This window comes from Cherax quadricarinatus, chromosome 18 (genome assembly GCF_038502225.1).
Source record: "Cherax quadricarinatus isolate ZL_2023a chromosome 18, ASM3850222v1, whole genome shotgun sequence".
In the NCBI taxonomy this organism is placed as follows: domain Eukaryota; kingdom Metazoa; phylum Arthropoda; class Malacostraca; order Decapoda; family Parastacidae; genus Cherax; species Cherax quadricarinatus.
The window spans coordinates 44,060,861-44,086,997 of record NC_091309.1 but is presented as its reverse complement, the minus strand read 5'-3'; the positions used below and the strand labels follow the sequence as shown (position 1 = coordinate 44,086,997).

Below are 26,137 nucleotides of genomic sequence, written 5' to 3'. Positions count from 1 at the left end.
TACTCAGAAAATCTAGTTTGTAAAATTATTCTCATCCTATGATTACAGGCATAGATCCTGATGTAAACTTTTTACACAATGAATTACACGAATCAACCAGTAACTGTAATTACTACACAGCAGACCAAGCAAAGACATTACTCAGTGCAAACAATAACATAACCATCTTTAACTACAATGTCAGATCCTTGAGCAAACATTATGATGACCTCAGAGCATTACTCAATTCCCTTCTTTCCAATATATCAATCATCACACTCAAAGAAACCTGGCTTAAGCCTGATATTACAGATTTCTATAACATTCCTAGCTACATGGCCATACACAACTGAAGAACAGACCAGCAAGGGGGAGGAACAGCTATATACTACTTAAATCAACTCGAATGTATCAATAAATCTTGCACAAGGGACGAACATGGAGAATGTATGATAGCCAAATTTAAATCAAAAGACCTGCAAAAACCCCTCAAAGTTATAAACATCTACAGAGTACCACAGTCAAACATTTACCACTTTAGTGAAAAACTAGGAAACATGATTACTGATGCACACATGAATAAAGACCACCTACTACTAACAGGAGATTTCAACATAAACATACTACACGACCAGGACCCACAAGTAACCGAATTCACAAACACAATGAGTAACTGCCTGTTGCTACCAGCAATATCTAAACCTACAAGAATCTCCGAGACAAGCATCTCCTTAATAGACCAAATCTGGACAAACACCATATCCCCTTTAAATTCAGGCATAATCACAGACAACACTACAGGCCACTACCCAACCTTTCTCATAACTAATCTGGGCAAACTGTCACAATACATTACTAAAGTAACCTTCAGACTACATAACGAGACAGTAGTTAACAACTATATAGCAGCTATGAATAACATCGATTGGCAAAATGAGCTCGAAACATATACAGATATGAATGAATGTATAAATAATTTTCTAAAAAAAGCCCAATGCCTCTATAACAGACATTGCCCCAGAAAAACAAAACAGATCACAGCAAAGAGACTGAATAATCTCTGGCTAACACCAAGCATCCTCAAATCCGTTAACACAAAGCACAAATATGAAAAACAGTATAGAATGGGTCAAATAACTAGAGAACAGTTGAAAAGATACTCGTCAGCACTTACCAGCCTGATAAAAAGGCCAAAAAAATTGTATTATGAAAATAGATTACATAACATCAAAGGTGATATGAAAAAAACCTGGAAAACTCAATCTGAAATTCTTGGAACTAAAAAGTTACCCAAAAACAAAACAAAACAAACAAACAAAATCAGATGAACCCCTAGCCACTCCAACCGAAACAGCAAACAGACTTAATGTTTTCTTCTCCACCATAGGAAAAAATCTAGCACACAAAATACCAAGCACAAACACCCGTCCATCAGACTACCTCATAGGTACCTACCCAAATACACTATTCCTTGCTCCACCCAACCCCATTGAAGTTACGCTCATCATAAACACCCTTAAAAAAAAGACAGGAGACATAAACAACTTGCCTGCTTTTATGTACAAAAAAGCTTCTCAAGTATTGTCACCAATTATTGCAACGCTCTTTAACAAATCCATTGAATCATCTACCTTCCGAACAATCCTTAAAATAGCGAGGGTCACTCCGATCCATAAAGGAGGTGACCAAGCTGACTTGAATAACTATTGACCATTATCTAACTTACCACTGCTCTCTAAAATCTTTGAAATATTAATTCATTGACGGATTTATTCCTACCTCGTTTCACACAACATATTAAACCCTTGTCAGTTTGGATTCAAGAATAATAAAAGCACAAATGATGCTATCATACACATGCTAGATCTAATATATACCGCACTTGAAAAGAAAGAAGTCCCGCTGGGCATTTTCATTGATTTAAAAAAAGCTTTCGATACAGTCGACCATGAACTGCTGTACTCCAAATTAATGCACTATGGTATAAGAGGCCACTCCCTCAACTACCTAATGTCATACCTTAGTAACAGAACTCAATATGTGTATGCAAATGATGCAAACTCTTCCACCCAACCAATCACAGTAGGAGTCCCACAAGGAAGCGTCCTTGGACCACTCCTCTTTCTCATCTACATCAATGATATACCGAATGCATCACAGCTACTCAAACCCATATTATTTGCAGATGACACTACATATGTATTTTCCCACCCAAACACAGTCATACTAGCTAACACAGTCGAACCATACCACGGGCGGGATTTAAACCTGTGGTCAGAGTGTCTCAAAACTCCAGACCGTTGCGTTAGCCACTGGGCTTGCTAGCCCAGTGGCTAACGTGGCAGTCTGGAGTTTTGAGACTCTCTGACCACGGGTTCAAATCCCGCCCGTGGTATGGTTTGTTTGCAATCATGTCATTACAATTTCGTGAGTCATGTTAACACAGTCAGTGCTGATTTACAGAAAATATCTGCCTGGATGATGACTAACAAACTTACCCTGAACACTGATAAAACCCATTTCATTCAGTTTGGAAACAAATCTGCAAATGATCCAATTAACATAACGCTAAATGGATCATCAGTCACAAGACTCACAGAGGGAAAATTCCTAGGTATCCACCTTGACAGTAGCCCTAAGTTCCAGACACACATACAATAAATCACCAAGAAAATCTCCAAGACTGTAGGCATACTATCAAAGATAAGGTACTACGTTCCACAATCAGCTCTCCTGGCACTGTGCCATTCACTCATATACCCTTATCTTACATATGGAATTTGTGCATGGGAATCAACAACATCCAATCACCTAAAACCCCTAATAACCCAGCAAAAGGCAGCAGTAAGAATGATAACAAATTCCCACTTCTGCCAGCATACTCCACCAATTTTCAAAAGTCTGAATCTGCTCACCATTAAGAACATCCATACTTATTCACGTGCCTACTACATACACAGAACAATATATGCAAATATAAACCCCCTCAAACTTCTCCTCACCAACCTAAATAGGACACATGACCACAACACAAGACACAGATCTCTTTTTGATATACCTCGTGTCCATATCACACTGTGTAAAAACTCGATGCACATCAAGGGCCCCAAAATATTGAATTTATTACCAGAAGATATTAACCCCTTCAGGGTCCAAGGCCAAAATCTGAAGTGGTGCTCCAGTGTCTAAGAAATTTAAAAAAAAAAAAAAAAAAGAAAATTTTCTTACAGAATTAAAGAGTATATTTTTGTGAAGGTAATAAGACAATTTTTTTTTTCTGATCAGTACTTACCGAGATACAGCGGCGGGAAGTTGACCAAAATGACCAGGTGGCGGCAACATAAGTGACTTCCGCAAAATCCCATTTTTTTATTTTACGTTTTTTATACTTCTTTCTTTTCTTTTCTATTTTTTTTCTTTTTCTAATAACATTTGTGGTCTGTGAGACCAGTATAATGTATATTGTATAAGTGTACACTCATTGTATTCAACACAATAACTGCACTAATTTGTTTATCTTTATATTGCTTACAAAACTTGTTTACAAGTTTATTGTAAACAAAATGATGAAAATACTAGTGCGGTTATTGTGTTGAATACAACAGTACCATATAGTACCATATGGTACAATGGTGCTATAGGGTGCAATGGTACCATATGGTACAATATGGTACAATGGCACATGATACAATGGTACCATGTGATACAATGGTACCATATGGTACAATGACACCATTTGGTACAATGGTACCATATGATACAATGGTACCATATGGTGCAATGGTACCATATGGTGTAAAGGTACCATATTGTACCATATGATGCAATGGTACCATATGGTACATTGTTCCATATAGTACAATGATACCATATGGTTCATTGTACCATATGGTACTGTTGTATTCAACACAATAAACACACTAATATTTTCATTATTTTGTGTACAATAGTTGTTTACAACAAAAATATGCAATAATGTTATATATTAGTAATGTTGTATTATACATTTATAAGTGTACAGGAACTTGACGTGTTCCTTGAGGTGGATGACAAAGCACTTTGTCTCGGAAACTGGGGAGTCAGTAGCTAGCTTGTGTCGCCATTCACTCAGTCTTGGCTGGTGTCTCATGCCACCAACACCTATTGACCATATGGAACATGGTATCATATGTTACAGGGTACCATATGGTACATTGTACTATATGGTATAGGGTACCATGCAGTACAGGATAACATATGATGCAGGGTACCATATGGTGCAGGGTACCATATGGTACAGGGTACCATATGGTACAGGGTACCATATGGTACAGGGTACCATATGGTACAGGGTACCATATGGCACAGGGTACCATATGGCACAGGGTACCATATGGCACAGAGTACCATACAGTACAGGACACCATATGGTACAGATACAGATACTATGGAAATAAGTCACCCTGACTTTTTTGGGTTATCCTAGGATTTTATATGTATGCTGCTATGTATGATAATCTATGTAACTGTATTTCTGTACACCTGAATAAACTTACTCAAGTGCATGTGGCATCATAAGTAAGTTTATTTAGTTATACACAAATAAAGTTACATGGCATATCATACTTAGCAGCATATGTTTGGAGAACCTAGGATAACCCAAAAAAGTCAGACAGACTTATATCCATTAGGGTCCCTGTACCATATGGTATAATGTACCATATGGTACAATATACTATATGGTACATTGTACCATGTGGTACCACTCTACCATACGATACCATTGCACCATATGATACCATTGTATGACATGGCACCATTGTACCATATGTTAACATTGTACCATATGGTACCATTGTACCATATGGCACAATGGTATCATATGGTTCAAAACCATAGAATTCGTCTTCAGCTCCACTTCCATCAGTCTTAGAACTGTAAGTTGTGAAGAGGAGAGTCAGAATTCACCAGGAGAGTGAGTGGGGAGTGAGAGCTTCCTTGCCGCCAGGCACAATGAACAAAGCTACTTTGGCGGCGTTCCCACAATGCCATGCGGGCGTCCAGATTTTTTCTATGGTGTGCACACTGACCACCCAGACCCATTCTCTCAGATGTAGGCCTACCAGCCTTCTCGTGCTAAATTTGACACCGCTAGAATTTTGGCATAGATCTACGGTTTGGACCCTGAACGTAAAGCCGTAGATCTACGGGATGGACCCTGAAAGGGTTAAAGTAACCCAGTCTGAAAATCAATTCAAGACTTCTCAAAAGCCACATAATCACCCTAGAGTAAATGCTAAACGCTCAGTACACACTTACTCACCTATGTACTCCCACCTCATAACTGAAACAATCAATTTGAACCTTTTATCCATTGTTGACAGGAATATAATTGAATCATTGTTTTCACAAAAAGCATTTTCGAATATAAATATATCCTTATATTATGCAAACTTTGATTCATTTATAATTAATATTCTACTGTACAACTATGAAATAATTACTGTCCTATTGTACAACTATGATATACTCCTTAGTGAGGAAATGGTATGGTGATACTGACAAGATGTGGAAAAATACGCTTATGTACAGTTCAGCACATTTATTAAAGGAAACGTTTCGCCACGAGTGGCGAAACGTTTCCTTTAATAAATGTCCTGAACTGTACATAAGTGTCTTTTTCCACATACTCCTTAGTGTTAAGTAGTCTGTAAGCCAATAATGTTAAGTTGGCCCATAATGCCTAGGCATAATAGAGGCTCTCTTTGCATTGCAACCCACTATTGTAAATACAAAATCTCAATGTACTGTTTGCAAAGTCATAAAATAAATAAGTAAATAAATAAATAAATTGTCATTGATAAGCAGGGTTCTAGAGGAGTTATTATATTGTCAGTGACAAGCCTGGTTCTAGAGGAGTTATTATATTGTCAGTGACAAGCCTGGTTCTAGAGGAGTTATTATATTGTCAGTGACAAGCCTGGTTCTAGAGGAGTTATTTGTCAGTTATGTCAGTAACACTCATAAGTTTGGTTGTTTACTTGCTAATAAGTAAACAGTTTTACTGGTTGTTTAGGCACTCAGCTACTTACCTCTCATTCTCGGGTGCTGAATAACCCATACAGCTTTAGCAATTCCCCATAAATATAAAATAATATTGATCTTCCATTCCCCAAGTGCTGTATGACCCATTCTGGTTTAGTGCTTCCCCATGAATACAGTAAAAATATTGATATATAACCATTTTTTCCCACCAGATTACCTACTAAGAGTAAATCTGAAGAAGATAGATGATCAATCATGTGCTCGTGAGGCATATTCCATTCTCATCACTGCCATGCAGAGATCTCCCAATGTACGTCTTTCTTTGGTGAAAGATGGAGCCTTTGTCAGTAAGTTTTAAATGTTTCTACATAGTTCACAAATTATGTCTCTCTTGACCTCACAGTTTGTCTCTCTTGATCTCTTATACAGTGGACCCTCGCCTAACAATATTAATCCGTTCCTGAGAGCTCATCATTAGCCAAAATTATCGTTAGCTGAGTTAATTTTCCCCATAAGAAATAATGGAAATCCAATTAATCCGTTCCAGACAGCCAAGAGTATTTAAAAAAAAAAAAAAATTCATGAAATATACATTTCCCTACAAAGAAAACAATAAGACATGCACAATAACTACATAAATAAATGTTAAAATGACACTTACCTTTATTGAAGAGTATTGATGAGTGATGAGACACTGCTTTTCTTGAACACTCTGGGATATTCAGCATGATACATGAGTAAAAGCTTCACTTTGCATTCCCCACTAGCATTACAACAAAACATGAGAGTTATCCTGTCTTTCACAGGCTTGTGTCCTGGGAGTGCCTTTTCCTCCTGAGTAATGTAGGTCCTGTTTGGCATTTTCTTCCAGGACAGGCCTGTTTCGTCACAACTGAACACTTGTTGGGGTTGGAATTTTTCAGCTTCGCCATGCCTTATCACACTGTGTATGCCACTACAATTCTTAAATCTCTCAAACCAACCTTTGCTGGCCTTAAATTCACCAATATAAGCACTAGTTCCAGGCATTTTTTCCTGTTCACATGGGTGTTAGTCAACTGTTGTGGGTCGCATCCTGGGAGACAAGATTAAGGACCCCAATGGAAATAAGTTAGACAGTCCTTGATGATGCACTGGCTTTCTTGGGTTATCCTGGGTGGCTAACCCTCTGGGGTTAATCGTTTCTCGGTAATTGTTTCCCGTTAAGCCACACCAACAACACACTCTCCACATCTTCCAGTAGTACAGCTGATGGTGGTGCATCAACAGCAACAGCTGACTGTGGTGCAGCAACAGCTGACTGTGGTGGAGCAACAGCTGACTGTGGTGCAGCAGCAGCTGACTGTGGTGCAGCAACAGCTGACCGTGGTGCAGCAACAGCTGACGGGGTGCAGCAGCAGGTGACTAGTGCAGCAACACCTGACTGGTGCAGCAACAGCTGATGGTGGTGCAGCAACAGCTGACCGTGGTGCAGCAACAGCTGACCGTGGTGCAGCAGCAGCTGACCGTGGTGCAGCAACAGCTGACCGTGGTGCAGCAACAGCTGACCGTGGTGCAGCAACAGCTGACTGTGGTGCAGCAACAGTTGACCGTGGTGCAGCAACAGCTGACCGTGGTGCAGCAACACCTGACCGTGGTGCAGCAACAGCTGACCGTGGTGCAGCAACAGCTGAGCGTTGTGCAGCAACAGCTGACCGTGGTGCAGCAACAGTTGACGGTGGTGCAGCAGCAGGTGACTAGTGCAGCAACACCTGACTTGTGCAGCAACAGCTGATGGTGGTGCAGCAACAGCTGACCATGGTGCAGCAGCAGCTGACCGTGGTGCAGCAACAGCTGACTGTGGTGCAGCAACAGCTGACCGTGGTGCAGCAACAGCTGACCATGGTGCAGCAACAGCTGACTGTGGTGCAGCAACAGCTGACCGTGGTGCAGCAGCAGCTGACCGTGGTGCAGCAACAGCTGACTGTGATGCAGCAACACCTGACCGTGGTGCAGCAACAGCTGACTGTGGTGCAGCAACAGCTGACTGTGGTGCAGCAACAGCTGACCGTGGTGCAGCAGCAGGTGACCGTGGTGCAGCAGCAGCTGACCATGGCGCAGCAACAGCTGACCGTGGTGCAGCAACAGCTGACTGTGGTGCAGCAACAGCTGACCGTGGTGCAGCAACAGCTGACCGTGGTGCAGCAACAGCTGACCGTGGTGCAGCAACAGCTGACCATGGTGCAGCAACAGCTGACCATGGTGCAGCAACAGCTGATGGTGGTGCAGCAGCAGGTGACTGGTGCAGCAACAGCTGATCATGGTGCAGCAACAGCTGATGGTGGTGCAGCAGCAGGTGACTGGTGTGGCAACAGCTGACCGTGGTGCAGCAACAGCTGATGGTGGTGCAGCAGCAGGTGACTGTGGTGCAGCAACACCTGACTGTGGTACGATAGTATTTCTCACCCTTTTTACCACAGGGTTGGCACAAGAAGCTTTCTTTGGGCCCATGGTGGCTTTCTTAGGAGTTACAAGTGCTATAAACAATGGAATAATACAAAATGTATCGAATGTATGCATGCAACTGGCCATTCTGGCTTGTAAACAATGACAGCAGGAAAGCTGAGGCGCTCAAGCTGGACGGACAGGTTTGGTTGGAATCACGTTTAGCGAGTTTTTTATTGTGAGGCATGGCAAAATTTTTGGTTTAAAATGTATCGTATAGCGGATTTAATGTAACGCGATGCCATCGTATGATGGGTTTCCACTGTATATTGTAACTTACTGTTTATGTTTCTCTTGACTACAGTTTGTCTCTCTTGATATCTTACATATTGTAACTTGCAGTTTATGTCTGTCTTGATCTCATATACATTGTTTATGTTAAGAATTTCCTTGGTTTAGAAAGACACGTAAGCAAACACTATAACATATTTATTAGAAAACGTTTCGGTCCTGGGACCTTGATCACTTAGATCGGTTAGAAGTGATCAAGGTCCCAGGACCGAAACGTTTTCTAATAAATATGTTATAGTGTTTGCTTACGTGTCTTTCTAAACCAACTTGTCGGTATTTATTACCAAGGTTTATACCAAGAATTTCCTTATAGGAAAATGATAGGATGGATAATGAGAACCTTCAAAACTAGGGACACCAAGCCCAGGATGATTCTCTTCAAATTGCTTGTTCTCTCTAGGCTGGAATATTGCTGATAAATTAGACACATGTGCAACTCTTGGGTATCTTTATTGAGGAAACGTTTCGCCACACAGTGGCTTCATCAGTCCATACAAAGGAATATTGCTGTACACTGTCTCCTTCAAGGCAGGCGAAATTGTTGACCTGGAGAGTGTACAAAGAACTTTCATGGCACACATCAGTATGATAAGGCACCTAAATTACTGGGGAATGGTTAAAGGCCCTTGATTTGTATTCCCTGGAATGCAGGCGAGAGAGATACATATAATATACACTTGGAAAATCCTAGAGGAATTAGTATCAAACTTGCACTCGAAAATCACTCCCTATGAAAGCAAAAGACTCGGCATGATATGCAACATTCCCCCAGTGAAAAGCAGGGATGCCATGAGTACACTGAGAGACAGCACAGTAAGTGTCAGGGGCCCAAGACTGTTCAACTGCCTCCCAGCATACATAATGGGAATTACCAGTAAACCCCTGGTTGTCTTCAAGAAGGCAATGAACAGGTACCTAAAGGCAGTACCTGACCAGCTGGGCTGTGGTTTGTACATCAGTTTGTATGCAGCCAGCAGTAAAAGCCTGGTTGATAAGACCCAGATCCACCACAAGTCCTGGTCTCGGACCAAGCCATGAGGGCGTTGACCCCCAAAACCTTCTCCAGGTATACTCCAAGTATATTGATGATTTTTGTGTTATTATCTCAAGAGTGTTAATAAGCCAAGGCAACCCAAGAAAGTCAAGCATTGTGACTTATATCCATTGTGGAACTTAAGTTCTCTCTGGGGGAAATGGGTGACTTACTACAGTCTAGTTCTAACACCCAGGTTCTTATTTAATAAGCACTGCTAGCTAAACATGGGGTTTATTTTTCAGTCAATATGTCTTGTTTCCAGACTCCATAGCATTGAAGATTTTCTAAACAGTTTGTACAAAAAAACTTGAATGGGTCTTCATGTGGCAAAGACTGGTATCAGGAGAAGCTCGTTCTCATTGTTGGTGAACTAAACACTGCCTTCATCTGGTGAACTAAACACTGCCTTCATCTGGTGAACTAAACACTGCCTTCATCTGGTGAACTAAACACTGCCTTCATCTGGTGAACTAAGCACTGCCTTCATCTGGTGAATTAAACACTGCCTTCATCTGGTGAACTAAACACTGCCTTTGTTTGGTGAACTAAGCACTCCCTTCATCTTAGGAGAAGCTCCTACCATCTGTCTCTTAGTCTTAATTTTCCTGTCACTTCCCTCTCTGTGTTCCTCTGTTTTCCCTATGTATGATGGCTGTCTACCATCACTGTCACATTGTATATCACTAGTGTACATGTTCCCTCACATCTGTCAACAAGTTGTGCACAAATACACTTACAGTTCAGTACATTTATTGAAGTAATTGGAAAAATGTTCTGAAGTGTATATTAGATATCCAGAGCTAATTGTTACAACATATTAGCTAGGCCAAATATGCATTTTTGGAGGAGTAGAAAAGTGTACCCATAACATACTTTTGCTGTGCTGTGTAAAGTGTACCACAGATGAGGGGAAAATGGTAGAGTTTTCTTTATACATAAATGTGTTTTTCTTCCTCTCCCTTTTTGTTTATGTAGTCAAGGGTTTTTACTGGGTTGGTTAAGAGTTAACACAGGCAGGTCCCACTTTACAGCACTTCAGTTGATGGCATTTCACTAATGCAACAGTTTTCAGTTACAGTGGAACCTCTACTTACGAGTTTAATCTGTTCCATGACTTTGCTCGCATCTGGATTTGCTCGTTTGCAGAGTCAATTTTCCTCATTTAAATTAATTGAAACTGAATTAATCCATTACAGTGGAATTCCAGGCACGACAAAATACTTCAGTAATATCCCTAATATCAACTCTACGGCATATTTATCTATCAGAATTCATCTAATATGACATAAACATTATTAATAACATAGAAACTTGATATATACACTAGAATGAATAAAATGCAAGTCATTACGTATGTGGCTAGTAGTGGTGACAGCAGCCATTGTTGTTGTTACCAGGTTACAACAAGGTTGTTTTCAAGGTACAAGGTCTGCCGCTGCTGCTTCATGTTGTATGCCACTGCTGCTTCATGTTGTATGCCACTGCTGCTTCATGTTGTCTGCCACTGCTGCTTCATGTTGTCTGCCACTGCTGCTTCATGTTGTATGCCACTGCTGCTTCATGTTGTCTGCCACTGATGCTTCATGTTGTCTGCCACTGCTGCTTCATGTTGTATGCCACTGCTGCTTCATGTTGTATGCCACTGCTGCTTCATGTTGTCTGCCACTCCTGCTTCATGTTGTATGCCACTGCTGCTTCATGTTGTCTGCCACTGCTGCTTCATGTTGTCTGCCACTGCTGCTTCATGTTGTCTGCCACTGCTGCTTCATGTTGTATGCCACTGCTGCTTCATGTTGTATACCACTGCTGCTTCATGTTGTCTGCCACTGCTGCTTCATGTTGTCTGCCACTGCTGCTTCATGTTGTCTGCCACTGCTGCTTCATGTTGTCTGCCACTGCTGCTTCATGTTGTATGCCACTGCTGCTTCATGTTGTCTGCCACTGCTGCTTCATGTTGTCTGCCACTGCTACCTCATTATGTCTGCTGCTACTTTTTGTGAAGGTTGAGGGGCAGTGCCAGTCGGACAGGTATTGGACTGTGACGTCATTTGTTTGCTCGGACCTATAAATACTATTTACAGTGGACCCTCAGTTAACACCTTTAATCCGTTCCAGAGAGCTAGCCTTTAACCGATTTAGCCTTTAACCGAATTAATTTTCCCCATAAGAAATAATGGAAATCCAATTAATCCGTTCCAGACACCCCAAAGTATTAAACAAAATCATTTTTTTACATGAAATATACATTTCCCTACACAGAAAACAATGATTCAAGTCTCGTCTTAAAAATCACTTACTCACCCTCAGCTAAATAAATACTTAATAATTGTATCTCATAAATGTTTAACCTGTGACCCAATCAAACTTTGTTATTTTTAATTACATTATCTAACAGAATACTCCATTCTACTGAATGCACAGCAACACAGTAAATGACCATATGACCTGTCTTTGAAATACTCATTTGTGCTTAATTGTTATTTGTTTACAATAATGTTTACCACTGAATATATCATTGCTTAGTTAATCTTGAGTTAATTTTAAGCCTGCCCATAATGCTCTGCATACACGGGGCTTTGGCATGTTACACTTAACCACTGTATTTCTTTGTACTTCTATGTATCATGTTCAAATAAATAAATAAATAAATAAATAAATACATGCACAATAAAACAATAACATTACACTTACTCTTATTGTGGACTTGTTGACGAGTGATGAGATGGTAGGAGGGCAGAGGATGCAGGTGTTCTAGTATTTGGAAGGGGGAATTCCCTTCCATAAAGACTTCAGGTAACAAGTCTTTTTCTGGGGTTACCTCCCTTCTTGGTTTTTTAATGCCACTAGGACTAGCTTGAGAGTCACTGAACCCCTTTCGTGCAAAATATCTGTCCAGAGAGCTCTGTTTTTCTTGTCCCTTTAAGATTTCCTTAAAATGGGCCACAAGAGTGTCATTGTACAAGTTGCCAATGCAGCTTGCAACACCTGTGTCAGGATAATATTCATCCATAAATGCTAGCAACTTTGTAAACATTGTACACATTTCCTTAATCTTTGATGAAGACAACTTCCTCCATCTTTCTTCCTCCTCCTCTGAAGGAAATCCCTGAGCTTTGCACCTGAAGCTCTTGCAGCTCTGTAGTGGTTAGCTCTTCATCGTCGTCCTCCACCAACTCTTCAATATCCTCGCCACTAACCTCCAACCCCATGGACTTCCTCAATGTCACAATAGATTCCACAACTGGCATAGGCTCCTTAGGGTCAGCCCCATACCCTTCAAAATCCCTCTCTTGTACACATTGTGGCCACAATTTTCTCCAAGCAGAGTTCAAAGTCCTGCAAGTCACTCCCTCCCAAGCCTTACCTATAAGGTTTATGCAACTGAGGATACTTAAGTGATCTTTCCAGAACTCTCTTAGGGTCGATTCAGTGTCTGAGGTCACTTCAAAGCACTTTTGAAACACTGCTTTGGTGTACAGTTTTTTGAAATTTGAAATGACCTGCTGGTCCATGGGCTGGAGGAGAGGAGTGGTATTAGGAGGCAAGAACTTCACTTTTATGAAGCTCAACTCCCCCGCAATTTGCTCTTGCAAGTCGTGGGGATGAGCAGGACTACTGTCCATTACCAGGAGGTGCTTGAGTTCCATTTTATTTTCCTGGAGGTACTGTTTCACAGTGGGGCCAAACACGTCATAGAACCAGTTAGTAAACATGTCTCTAGTGACCCATGCCTTACTGTTTGCTCTCCACATCACACACAATTTAGTCTTGACAATATTGTTTTTCTTGAACACTGTAGGAGCTTCAGAGTGATATACGAGTAAAGGCTTCACTTTGCAATCCCCACTAGAATTACTACAAAACATGAGAGTTAGCCTGTCTTTCGTAGGCTTGTGTCCTGGGAGTGCCTTTTCCTCCTGAGTAATGTAGGTCCTGTTTGGCATTTTCTTCCAAAACAGACCTGTTTTGTCACAATTAAACACTTGTTGGGGTTTTAATTTTTCAGTGTCTATGTACTCCTTAAAGTCCTGCACATATTTTTCAGATGCTTTTTTGTCTGAACTGGCAGCCTCACCATGCCTTATCACACTGTGTATGCCACTACGATTCTTAAATCTCTCAAACTAGCCTTTGCTGGCCTTAAATTCATCAACAGCAGCACTATTTGGAGGCATTTTCTTAATGAGATCCTCATGTAACTGCCTTGCATTTTCACATATTATTGACTGAGAAATACTATCTCCTGATAATTGTTTCTCGTTTATCCACACTAACAACAGTCTCTCCACATCTTCGAGTATTTGCCACCTTTGTTTTGAAAACATACTTGCACCTTTTGCAACAACAGCTTCCTTGATTGCCTTTCCGTTGGCCAAGATAGTAGTGATGGTTGAATGGGGTTTGTTATATAACCTTTCCAACTCTGAAATATACACTCCACTTTCGTACTTTTCTATTATCTCATTTTTTAATACGATAGTACACCTCACCCTTAGAAAACAGAGATTACAAATACTCGAAGATGTGGAGAGACTGTTGTTGGTGTGGATAAACGAGAAACAATTATCAGGAGATAGTATTTCTCAGTCAATAATATGTGAAAAGGCAAGGCAGTTGCATGATGATCTCATTAAGAAAATGCCTGAAACTAGTGCTGATGTTAGTAAATTTAAGGCCAGCAGAGGCTAGTTTGAGAGATTTAAGAATCATAGTGGCATACACAGTGTGATAAGGCATGGTGAGGCTGCCAGTTCAGACAAAAAAGTGGCTGAAAAATATTTGCAGGACTTTAAGGAGTACATAGACACTGAAAAAGTAAAACCCCAACAAGTGTTTAATTGTGACAAAACAGGCCTGTTTTGGAAGAAAATGCCAAATAGGACCTACATTACTCAGGAGGAAAAGGCACTCCCAGGACACAAGCCTCTGAAAGACAGGGTAATTCTAATGCTGTGTAGTAATGCTAGTTGGGATTGTAAAGTGAAGCCTTTACTCGTATATCACTCTGAAACTCCTACAGTGTTCAAGAAAAACAATATTGTCAAGACTATATTGTGTGTGATGTGGGGAGCAAAAAGTAAGGCATGGGTCCCCAAAAATATTTTCTTGGACTGGTTCTATGATGTGTTTGGCCCCACTGTGAAAAAGTACCTCCTGGAAAATAAATTGTCACTCAAGTACCTCCTGGTAATGGACAATGCTCCTGCTCATCCTCACGACTTGCAAGAGCAAATTGTGAGGGAGTTTTTGTCTCCTAATACCACTCCTCTCCTCCAGCCCATGGACCAGCAGGTCATTTCAAACTTCAAAAAACTGTGCACCAAAGCAGTGTTTCAAAAGTGCTTTGAAATGACCTCAGACACTGAATTAACAGTAAGAGAGTTCTGTAAAGATCACTTCAGTATCCTCAGTTGCATAAACCTTATAGGTAAGGCTTGGGAGGGAGTGACTTGCAGGACTTTGAACTCTGCTTGGAGAAAATTGTGGCCACAATGTGTACAAGAGAGGGATTTTGAAGGGTTTGGGGCTGACCCTAAGGAGCCTATGCCAGTCGTGGAATCTATTGTGGCATTGAGGAAGTCCATGGGGTTGGAAGTTTGTGGCTAGGAGGTGGAAGCGTTGGTGGAGAACAACAATGAAGAGCTAACCACTACAGACCTTCAAGTGCGTCAGGTGCAACAGCAACAGATCACAGCTCAGGAATTTGCTTCAGAGGAGGAGGAAGAAAGATGGAGGAAGTTGCCTTCATCAATGGTTAAGGAAATGTGTACAATGTTTACAAAGTTGCAAGCAATTATGGATGAATATTATCCTGACACAGGTGTTGCAAGATGTATTGGCAACATGTACAATGACACTCTTGTGTCCTATTTTACTGAAATCTTAAATGAAGGTAAAAACAGTTCTCTCTGGACAGATATTTTGTGCGACAGGGGTCCGGCGGCTCTCAGGCTGGTCCTAGTGGCATTAAAAAACCAAGAAGGGAGGTAACCCCAGAAAAGGACTTGTTACCTGAAGTCTTTATGGAAGGGGATTTCCCTTCCAAACAAAAGAACTCCTTCATCATCTCCCCTCCTCCTGTCTCATCACTCATCAACACGTCCATAATAAAGGTAAGCGTCATTTAACCCTTAAACTGTCCAAACAAATTAACGTTCACATGCGTAGTGCTCCAAAAGTAGATCTACGTTTTTTTACATATTTTCAAATATAGCAAAACCAAAAAAAAGTAGATCAAAGTTTTATTTACACATTTTCAAATACAGTGGACCCCCACATAACGATTACCTCCGAATGTGACCAATTATGTAAGTGTATTTATGTAAGTGCGTTTGTACATGTATGTTTGGGGGTCTGAAATGGACTAATCTACTTCACAATATTCCTTATGGGAATAAATTCGGTCAGTACTGGCACCTGAACATACTTCTGGAGTGAAAAAATATCGTTAACCGGGGGTCCACTGTATTTCAGTAGAACTCCATTTTTTCTATCGATTGAGTGCAGGAAAGCACCCATTTACTGATTTCAACTATCCAGTTTCTTACAAATTTCAAAAGATGCCAATTTCCAAATAGGGTCCAGAATAAACAAGACAGACATTCCTGACACTAAAATAAAATTTTTTCTGTTCATTAGTCACGTCCCCAGGCCCCTCTTACATTTCTTTTGCTTTCCACTTTGAATTTTTATTCTCACAAAAAAATAGATTTACTGTTATGCAGACTACTGCATTAGTGTAGAAATGGTATAAATAATATCAGTGCACTTGTGAAAGAATATTAGACTCACCAGTTGACGTGTATTGGATGCATGGCATGATTTGTTTACTTTTGAACTTTGGCAAAAATTGAACATTTCTGCTGCTTTGAGCTCAATTTCAAGGTACTTTTCATTGTGAAACCAGTCAAAATCTACTCAATTTCTGTAATATGTCTTCCATTCTATAAAATGAGACCAGGAAAACTAGAATACATTCATAAATACCATACGAAAATACAGTGCAAATTCGCTGTCTTAACCCTTAAACTGTCCAAACAGATCTATGGTCACATGCGTAGTGCTCCGAAAGTAGATCTATGTTATTTTACATATTTTCAAACATAACAAAAAAAAAATGTAGATCAAAGTTTTTTTACACGTTTTCAAATGTAAAAAAAAGAAAAAGAAGCTCTACGTTTTTTTACATACTTTCAAATGTTGAAAAAACGTAGATCTATGTTTGCACAGTTTAAGGGTTAAAGCAAAAACGCGGATGGAGTTTTTTTTTTCTCATTATGCACTGTGTGCTGCAGGATTTTTTTTTATACTGTGCACACTGACCACATAGACCCATGCTTTCATATGTAGGCCTATTCAACTCCAACCTTTATATTATCCTTTGTACCTGTGTACCTGTGTACCTGTGTACCTGTCTACCTGTGTACCTGTTATACTCTTGATCTTGTCAACAACCTATACCAGACTCTAGTGCAATTGCAAGTACCATTTCAATTTGTATTTTTATATTATAAGTTTATATTATAATTCCTACTCTAAGATTGTTTTCATATCTTAGTGACTATATTGTGTGTGCAATTAGTGTATATTTCAATTATATTATTGTTCAAGGCCCTTAACTATCTTTTGCTAACTAGTACCAACTACCTCATATATTTTTTTTCTACTTTTTTTATTCTTTTGCTACCTTAACTTGCATATTTTATCTTGTCAATTTAAATCTAGTTATACTCTAATTCTTGTAAACAACTTATATAACACCTTAGTGCAATTACAATTGAGAGTCTTGTGCCTTTTTTATATTATTAGATTAAACTCAGTTGTACTATAGTCAATACCAAATTCATTATATTAGACCATATTGCAATTACTAGTGAGAGACTGGTGCTATTTTTAATTTGTATTGTTATATTATTAGATTAAATCTAGTTGTACTATAGCTCATTCTAGCTCAAAACATAGACTCCACAAAAGTCCTTATATTAGACCTTAGTGCAATTATTTGATTACCACTTTATTGTTCACCACAACTTATATTAGTCCCTTTTATATTATAATTTTATATTATAATTCTAACTTTAAAGAATTACCTTTAAAGTACTACCTACTATCATATTCCCAAGCTCCATTATTTGATCATCACTTTATTTGTTCACCACAAATTATTTTAGTCCCTTTTATATTGTCTCCTTTATTTTAGCTTTAAAAAACTACCTTAGCTCATTATTTTTACATTTGTTAAATAATTCAGGTGCTATTTTTTTTAGCTTTAGAATATTTACTTTATTTTTTTACTTAATTCTATCTATAGATTCACTACAAATCTTATGATTACAAGCATTGATCCTGATACCAACCTCTTATTTAATGACTTAAATGATTCAAACAGTTACTGTAATTACTACACAGCAGAACAATCAAAGGCACTTCTCAGAGCTAACAACAACATAACTATCTTTAACTACAATATCAGATCTTTAAGCAAGCATTATGATGACCTCCTAGCATTACTAAATTCCTTGCATGCCAATATGTCCATCATTACACTAACTGAAACCTGGCTAAAGCCTGATACTACAGATGTCTATGCCATTCCTGGTTACACAGCCATACACAACTGTAGGCCAGACCAACAAGGGGGTGGCACTGCTATATACTACTCAGACCAACTAGAATGTATCACTAATACTTGCACAAGGGATGAACATGGGGAATATATAATAGCTAAATTCAAATCCAAATACCTACAAAAACCTCTCACAGTGATAAACATCTACAGAGTTCCACAATCAAACATTACCCAATTTAGTCAAAACTTAGGAAGTATGATAACTGATGCACGCATGAACAAAGATCACTTACTACTCTCAGGTGACTTCAATATAAATCTCCTGCAAGACCAGGACCCACACATTACTGAATTCACAAACACAATGAGTAACTGCATGTTGCTACCAACAGTAACAAAACCTACAAGAGTTACAGAGACTAGTGTTTCCCTACTTGACCACATCTGGACCAACACCATATCCCCTTTAAAATCAGGCATAGTTACAGATAATACCACAGACCACTACCCTACTTTCCTCATAACAATTCTTGGTAAAATACCCCAAGACACTACTAAAGTCACCTTCAGACTTCACAATGAGGCAGCCATTAATAACTTCACAACAGCGGTAACAAACATTGACTGGCACACTGAGCTAGAATTCTATACAGATATTGACGAATGTTTTAATAATTTTCTAAAAAAGACCCAATACCTTTATAACAAGCACTGCCCTAAAAAAACTAAACAGATGACAGCTATGAGACTGAACAGTCCCTGGCTAACACCCAGCATTCTCAAATCCATAAATACAAAACACCGATATGAAAAACAGTACAGAATGGGTCACATAACCAGAGATCAAACAAAACGTTACTCGTCAATCCTAACCAGCCTGATAAGAAGGGCGAAAAAATTGTATTATGAGAACAGATTATCCAACTTACGAGGTGATATAAAAAAGACCTGGAAGACCCTATCAGAAATTCTGGGAACAAAAAAGATATCACGACATAGCGAAATAAAATTAGCAAAATTAGATGAACCCCAACTCCCACCAACAGAAACAGCAAACAGACTCAATGATTTCTTCTCCACTATAGGTCAAAACCTTGCCAATAAAATCCCAAGCTCAGATACCCCACCAAATGACTACCTCACTGGCAACTACCCGAACACACTGTTCCTAGCTCCGACTAACCCATACGAAGTCTTCCTTATTATCAACGCACTGAAAAACAAGGCAGGAGATTTAAATACCTTACCACCCTTTATATACAAAAAAGCATCACAAGTACTATCACCAATCATTGCAACACTAACAAATCCATTGAATCCTCCACCTTCCCTACAGTTCTCAAAATAGCAAGGGTCACCCCGATCCATAAAGGAGGAGACCAAACAGAGTTGAATAACTATAGGCCAATATCCAATTTACACCCTCTCTCAAAAATCTTCGAAAAATTAATTCATAAACGAATCTACTCCTACCTCATCTCCCAAAACATTCTCAACCCCTGCCAATTTGGATTCAGGCCTAATAAAAATACTAATGATGCTATTATACACATGCTAGAACATATATACACTGCAATAGAGAAAAAAGAAGTCCCACTGGGGATCTTCATTGACTTACGTAAAGCTTTTGATACAGTTGACCATGACTTGCTCCACGTAAAATTGTCACACTATGGTATTAGAGGGCACTCCCTCAACTACCTCAAGTCTTACCTCAGTAACAGAAGCCAATATGTGTACGCAAATGGGGCAAGCTCTTCCGCACAACCAATTACAGTTGGTGTCCCACAGGGAAGTGTCCTTGGCCCTCTTCTCTTTCTCCTATACATAAATGACCTACCAAATGCTTCGCAATTACTCAAACCCACACTTTTTGCAGATGACACTACATACGTCTTCTCTCACCCGAGCCCAGTCACGCTAGCCAATACTGTAAACACCGAATTACAAAAAATATCTACCTGGATGAGGACTAACAAACTTACACTAAACATTGACAAAACCTACTTCATTCAGTTTGGTAACAGAGCTACAGATGTACCTCTTAACATAACAATAAATGGATCACCTATCACAAAGCTAACAGAGGGAAAATTCTTAGGAATCCACTTCGATAATAGAGTCAAATTTCATGCACATATACAACAAATTTCTAAGAAAATTTCCAAGACTGTAGGCATACTATCGAAGATACGGTACTATGTTCCACAGTCAGCCCTCCTGGCCCTTTATCACTCTCTTATTTACCCCTATCTCACCTATGGAATTTGTGCATGGGGCTCAACAACAATTAACCATCTCAGACCACTAATTACCCAACAAAAGGCTGCCGTTAGAATGATAACAAATTCTCACTACAGGCAACACACTCCACCAATATTCAAAACACTCAACCTACTCACCATGCAAAACATCCATACTTATTATTGCACCTATTATATACATAGAACACTTAACTCTGATATTAACCCTCCCCTCAAACATCTCCTTGCCAACCTCAACAGAACACATGACCATAACACAAGGCACAGATCACTCTTTGATGTTCCTCGTGTCCATCTCACGCTATGCAAAAACTCAATGCACATAAAAGGCCCTAAAATCTGGAATTCATTACCTGTAAATATAAAAGAAACACTACCTGTTTATAAATTTAAGTCTCTTCTCAAAGATCACTTACTCACTCAAAACCAAATAAATACTGAATAACTGAACCTTATAAATTGTATATCCTATATGTTACTCACAATTATATCACACAAATGTTAAACCTATGACCCAATCTAACTTTATTATTTTTTTAAATACACTACCTAACAGAATACTCCATTCGACTGAATGTACAGCAATGCAAGCAACCATATGACCTGTCTTTGCAATACTCATTTGTGCTTTATAGTTATCTGTTTACAATAATGTTTTATCACTGATTTCATCACTGCTTAGTTAATATTAAGTTAATTTTAAGCCAGCCCGTAATGCTATGCATATAAGTGGCTTTGGCATGCTGCTCTTACCTGTATTTTTTGTACCTCTGTATGTATGCTAAAATAAATAAATAAATAAATATCAGTTTAATCTCCCTAGATTTGAAGGTGCTAGAATTTATGCGTACAAGTATGGCACAACCCTGGCGTGCAAGCCATACTAGTATGGCACCAACCCTGAAAGGGTTAGTTTGGTTAAAGGCTAAATCATTTAATGGCTCGCTCTCTGGAACGGATGAAAGGCATTAGCTGAAGGTCCACTATACCTAATACAGTGGACCGTCAACCAACAGCTTTAATTTGTTCCAGAGAGCTAGCCTTTAGTCAAATTAGCCTTTAATCGAATTAATTTTCCCCATAAGAAATAATAGAAATCCAATTAATCCGTTTCAGACAGCCAAAAGTATTAACAAAAAATATTTTTTTTAAAGATTAAATATAAGTATACATACAGAAAACAATGACAAATAAATATAAAGCACTAATATAATGGATAAATGAACATTTAACATCACACTAACCTTTATTGACTTATCTTTATTGACTTGACTTGACTTAACTTGTTGGTGTATGATAGACACGTAGGAGGGAAGAGGAAGGCACATTTATTATGCTTCAATATGACGCTAATATCATCTCTATGGCTTATTTATCTATCACAATTCATCTATGTCATAATTCAAATTCAAATCCAAATTCAAACTTTGTTCTCTATAAGTATTACAATGCTGAGTTTACAGAATTTGGTTATTGTGTGGTTTACATGTAGTAAAATAATAATTACAGAGTGTACCACTAGAACGCCTAGCATGGCTAGGCATTTCGGGCAGACTTATATTAAATCTTAGGTTTAAAATGTTACAGAATTATGAGATAAGTTGGCATTATGGCTAAGTGACTAAATACTAGTTGTGAGTTTAGCAATGTGAATGCTTTTGTTTTGGCACTATATATAGTTTTAGTATTGGAGTATCACAGGCCAACTTTTGACTAGTTAAGATTCATTATTTTGAGATTGAGATTGATATTTCTGTTTATGGTCAAATGGGTGAGTGAGTGTAAGTGTGAACCACCAGGTGGTATTCGTATTATTAGTTGACAGGGTGTATCAGGGAGATAAGATGTTTTCTGATGGTAGTTTTGAAGGTGATGAATGTGTCTGCAGTTTTGGAATTTTCAGGTAGGGTGTTCCAGATTTTAGGGCCTTTGACATACATTGAATTTTTGTAAAGGTTTAGTCGGACACGGGGAATGTCATAGAGATGTTTGTGTCTGGTGTTGTGCCTGTGGGTTCTGTCACAACTATCAAGAAAGCATTTTAGGTCAAGGTTAATATTGGAATTTAAGGTCCTGTAGATGTAGATTGCACAGTAGTAAGTGTGGATGTACTGAACAGGGAGTAAGTTTAGATCTATGAAGAGTGGGGGGGGGTGTGTTGCCAGGGATGGGATTTAGTGATTATTCTTACTGCGGCTTTTTGTTGGGTTATTATTGGCTTTAGGTGTGTTGCTGCAGTTGAACCCCAAGCACAGATAGCATAGGTGAGGTATGGATATATAAGTGAATGGTATAGTGTGAGAAGGGCAGTTTTTGGCACGTATTATCGTATCTTGGAGAGGATCCCAACCGTTTTGGATACTTTTTTGGTTATGTGTTGGATATGGGTGCTGAAGTTCAGGTTGTTGTCGAGGTATAAGCCTAGGAGTTTGCCCTCATTATGCCTGGTAATTAGAGTGTTGTCGATCTTAATGTTAATTTGCGCATCTCCTGCTCTGCTACCAAACATAATGTAGTAGGTTTTGTCAACGTTAAGCGTAAGTTTATTGGCTGTCATCCAAGTCGATATTTTGATCAGCTCCTCATTAACAATGGTGTTGAGGGTTGCAAGATTAGGGTGAGAGATGACATAAGTCGTGTCGTCAGCAAAGAGAATGGGGTTCAGGTGTCGAGATACGTTTGGAAGATCATTGATGTATATGAGGAAGAGCAGGGGACCAAGGACACTTCCCTGCGGAACTCCAGTATCAAGTGGCTGTGTTGTTGATGCTGTGTCTTTAATGGTGACATACTGATACCTATTAGTAAGGTAAGATTTGAAATATGCAAGCGCATGGCCTCTTATACCATAATGGTCAAGTTTGTGGAGTAGGATGCCGTGGTCTACTGTGTGAAAAGCTTTTCTTAGGTCAATAAAAATTCCTAGTGGATATTCCTTATTTTCCAATGCTGTGTAAAGCAGATCTAGCATTTTTATAATTGCATCGTTAGTGCTTTTATTTTTCCTGAATCCAAATTGGCAGGGGTTGAGTATGTTTTGTGACGTTATAAATGAATATAGTCTCCTGTGCACGAGTTTCTCAAAGATTTTGGATAACAATGGTAAGTTTGATATTGGCCTATAGTTGTTTAAATCTGTAGGGTCACCACCTTTATGTATTGGTGTAACCCTTGCCGTCTTGAGTAGTTTCGGGAAGGTGCTAGCTTCTAGTGACTTGTTAAGGTATGAGAGGAGTAAATGGTGTAAGTGTTATTGTTGAATTTAAGGGCCACCACTGAGGGAAGCCATGTTGGAGGCAGTGGAGGATTTTGCCACCACCACCATCACACTTAAACAATGTTTGTAATTTATAAATAAGAAATATTTACATTTTAATTTATAATTAAGAAATATTTACATTTTAATTTATAAATATGTAAGTTTATTCAGGTATACACAGTTACATAGATTATCATACATAGCAGCATATGTGTAACGTACCTAGGATAACCCAAAAAAGTCAGAGTGACTTACATGTTTCCATAGGGGTCCTTTTATATTTATATTTAATATATTTACCTTTATGCTTACACTTTTATATTTACACTTACCTTGGAGAAGATGTTAGTTTAATTAGTTAGTTTGATGAAGGAGATGCTGGCAGAGATTTAGAGTAGTGGAAGATATCAGGCCGGTGTATGTTCAGCGGATATACACACATCTAACAACATTGGAGAGTTACTTTCGTGTCATTTTTCTATCGCTTACTTGCTTAACCCTTTCAGGGTTTTGGCCGTACTAGTACGGCTTACGCGCAGGGTTTTTTGACGTACTAGTACGCATAAATTCTAGCACTGTCAAATCTCGCGGGAAAAGGCTGGTAGGCCTAGATGTGAGAGAATGGGTCTGTGTGGTGGGTGTGCACAGTAGGAAAAAAAATCTGGGACCCAGTGGTGCATTGTGGGAACACCATCTTTGTAAACAATGTCCACCATGCCTCACGGTAAGAAGTTCCTCACTCCTCGGCAAACTGGGACACTTTTGTTCCCCAGTGACAGTTCTAATACAGATGGAAGTGCCAGTGAAGATGAGTTTCAAGGTTTTGGTGAGGTTTTGACCGGAACTAATGACCATAATATCGGTAATTGTGAGGAAAACCCAGACGACCCTCGGCCTTCCACCTCTGATGCTGGGCCGTCATGTTCACGTTCAATTGTACCAGAATCAAAGAGGAAACTCCTATTTTCCCAAATCCCAGACTCAGATGTGAGCATTTGTGATGATAGTGATAGTGAATATGAACTACAAGCTCTTGAAACTAGTTCCAGTAGTGATAGTGAAGTGCAATATTCCCCAGTGAGGCGTCAGTATATACGACGATATATGTGCTCTGGTAGTGTGCCATATGCTATTCCAAGGGGAAGGAGTACGTCTCGGAGTACATCCTGTGGCTGTACAACAGGAACAGACAGTGAAAATGACGATGATAGTGTTGCAGTTGGGATGGAAAATGTGCATGGTGGTGGTAGTGGTGGTACCGGCCGTGAGGCACCAGCAGTGGGCCATGCTGCCACCCACACTGCCACCCACGCCGCTGCATCAGCTGATCTTCAACAAAGGCTACCATCCCCCACCCACCCACCACACCAGCCTCCACAACCACAACCTCCACAACCACAATCTCCACAACCACACCCACCTGTCATTGTCCAGTACCCACCTGCAGACCGCTCCTGGGATTGGCAGGAAGCTGTCAATTTTGTTCCAAATCCCCACCAGTTTGATGACAGCCAAAGTGGAATACGGCCATCCTGTACACTTGCGAACAATGCCAGTGAACTGGAATGTTTCGAGTTATTCTTTGACGAACTCCTGATGGAAAGTATTGTCATGGAAAGCAACACATACTATGAGTACACCATGGTAAACACAATACTTTCATCAAAATCACGTCTACACCAGTGGAAGGAGACAACTGTGGCTGAGATGTATCTTTTCTTTGCCACAGTAATGCTTATGCCACATGTGTGTAAGTACAGTGTGAAATCATACTGGTCAACAGACTGCCTAATTGCAACCCCAGGTTTCAGTGATATAATGCCAGTGAATCAATTTGTGCTAATGTTACTTATGCTTCACTTCTCAGACAAAACCAGACCTGACAGAAACGACAGGTTATATAAGATTAGGAATGTGTTTGCTTATCTGAAAGAGAAATTCAGTATGTATTTTTATCCCTTCAAGAAGCTTATAATTGATGAGTCTTTGATTCTCTTCAAAGGAAGACTCTCTTTCAGGCAATGCATACCAAGCAAGAGGAAATGCTTTCGTATAAAGTTGTTTGTGCTTTGTGATTGTTACAGTGGTCTGGTATTGGATATTATTGTGTACACTGGAAGTTATACATTACAAAATACCAGGAAGTTATTGGGCATCTCTGGTGATGTGGTTAGAACAATGATGGAACCATATCTTGGTAAGGGGCATATATTATATGCAGATAACTGGTA

At 39.4% G+C, this 26,137-nt stretch overlaps 1 protein-coding gene across 1 annotated transcript in view; it reads left to right on the top strand.

The window, feature by feature from the left end:
• LOC128689519 (uncharacterized) overlaps positions 1-26,137 on the top strand; it is a 292,248-nt gene that overhangs the window by 196,076 nt on the left and 70,035 nt on the right. The window contains exon 6 of the mRNA XM_070086504.1: positions 6,216-6,350. Coding sequence (XP_069942605.1) covers positions 6,216-6,350 — 135 coding nt within the window. The remainder of the gene's footprint in view (positions 1-6,215; positions 6,351-26,137) is intronic.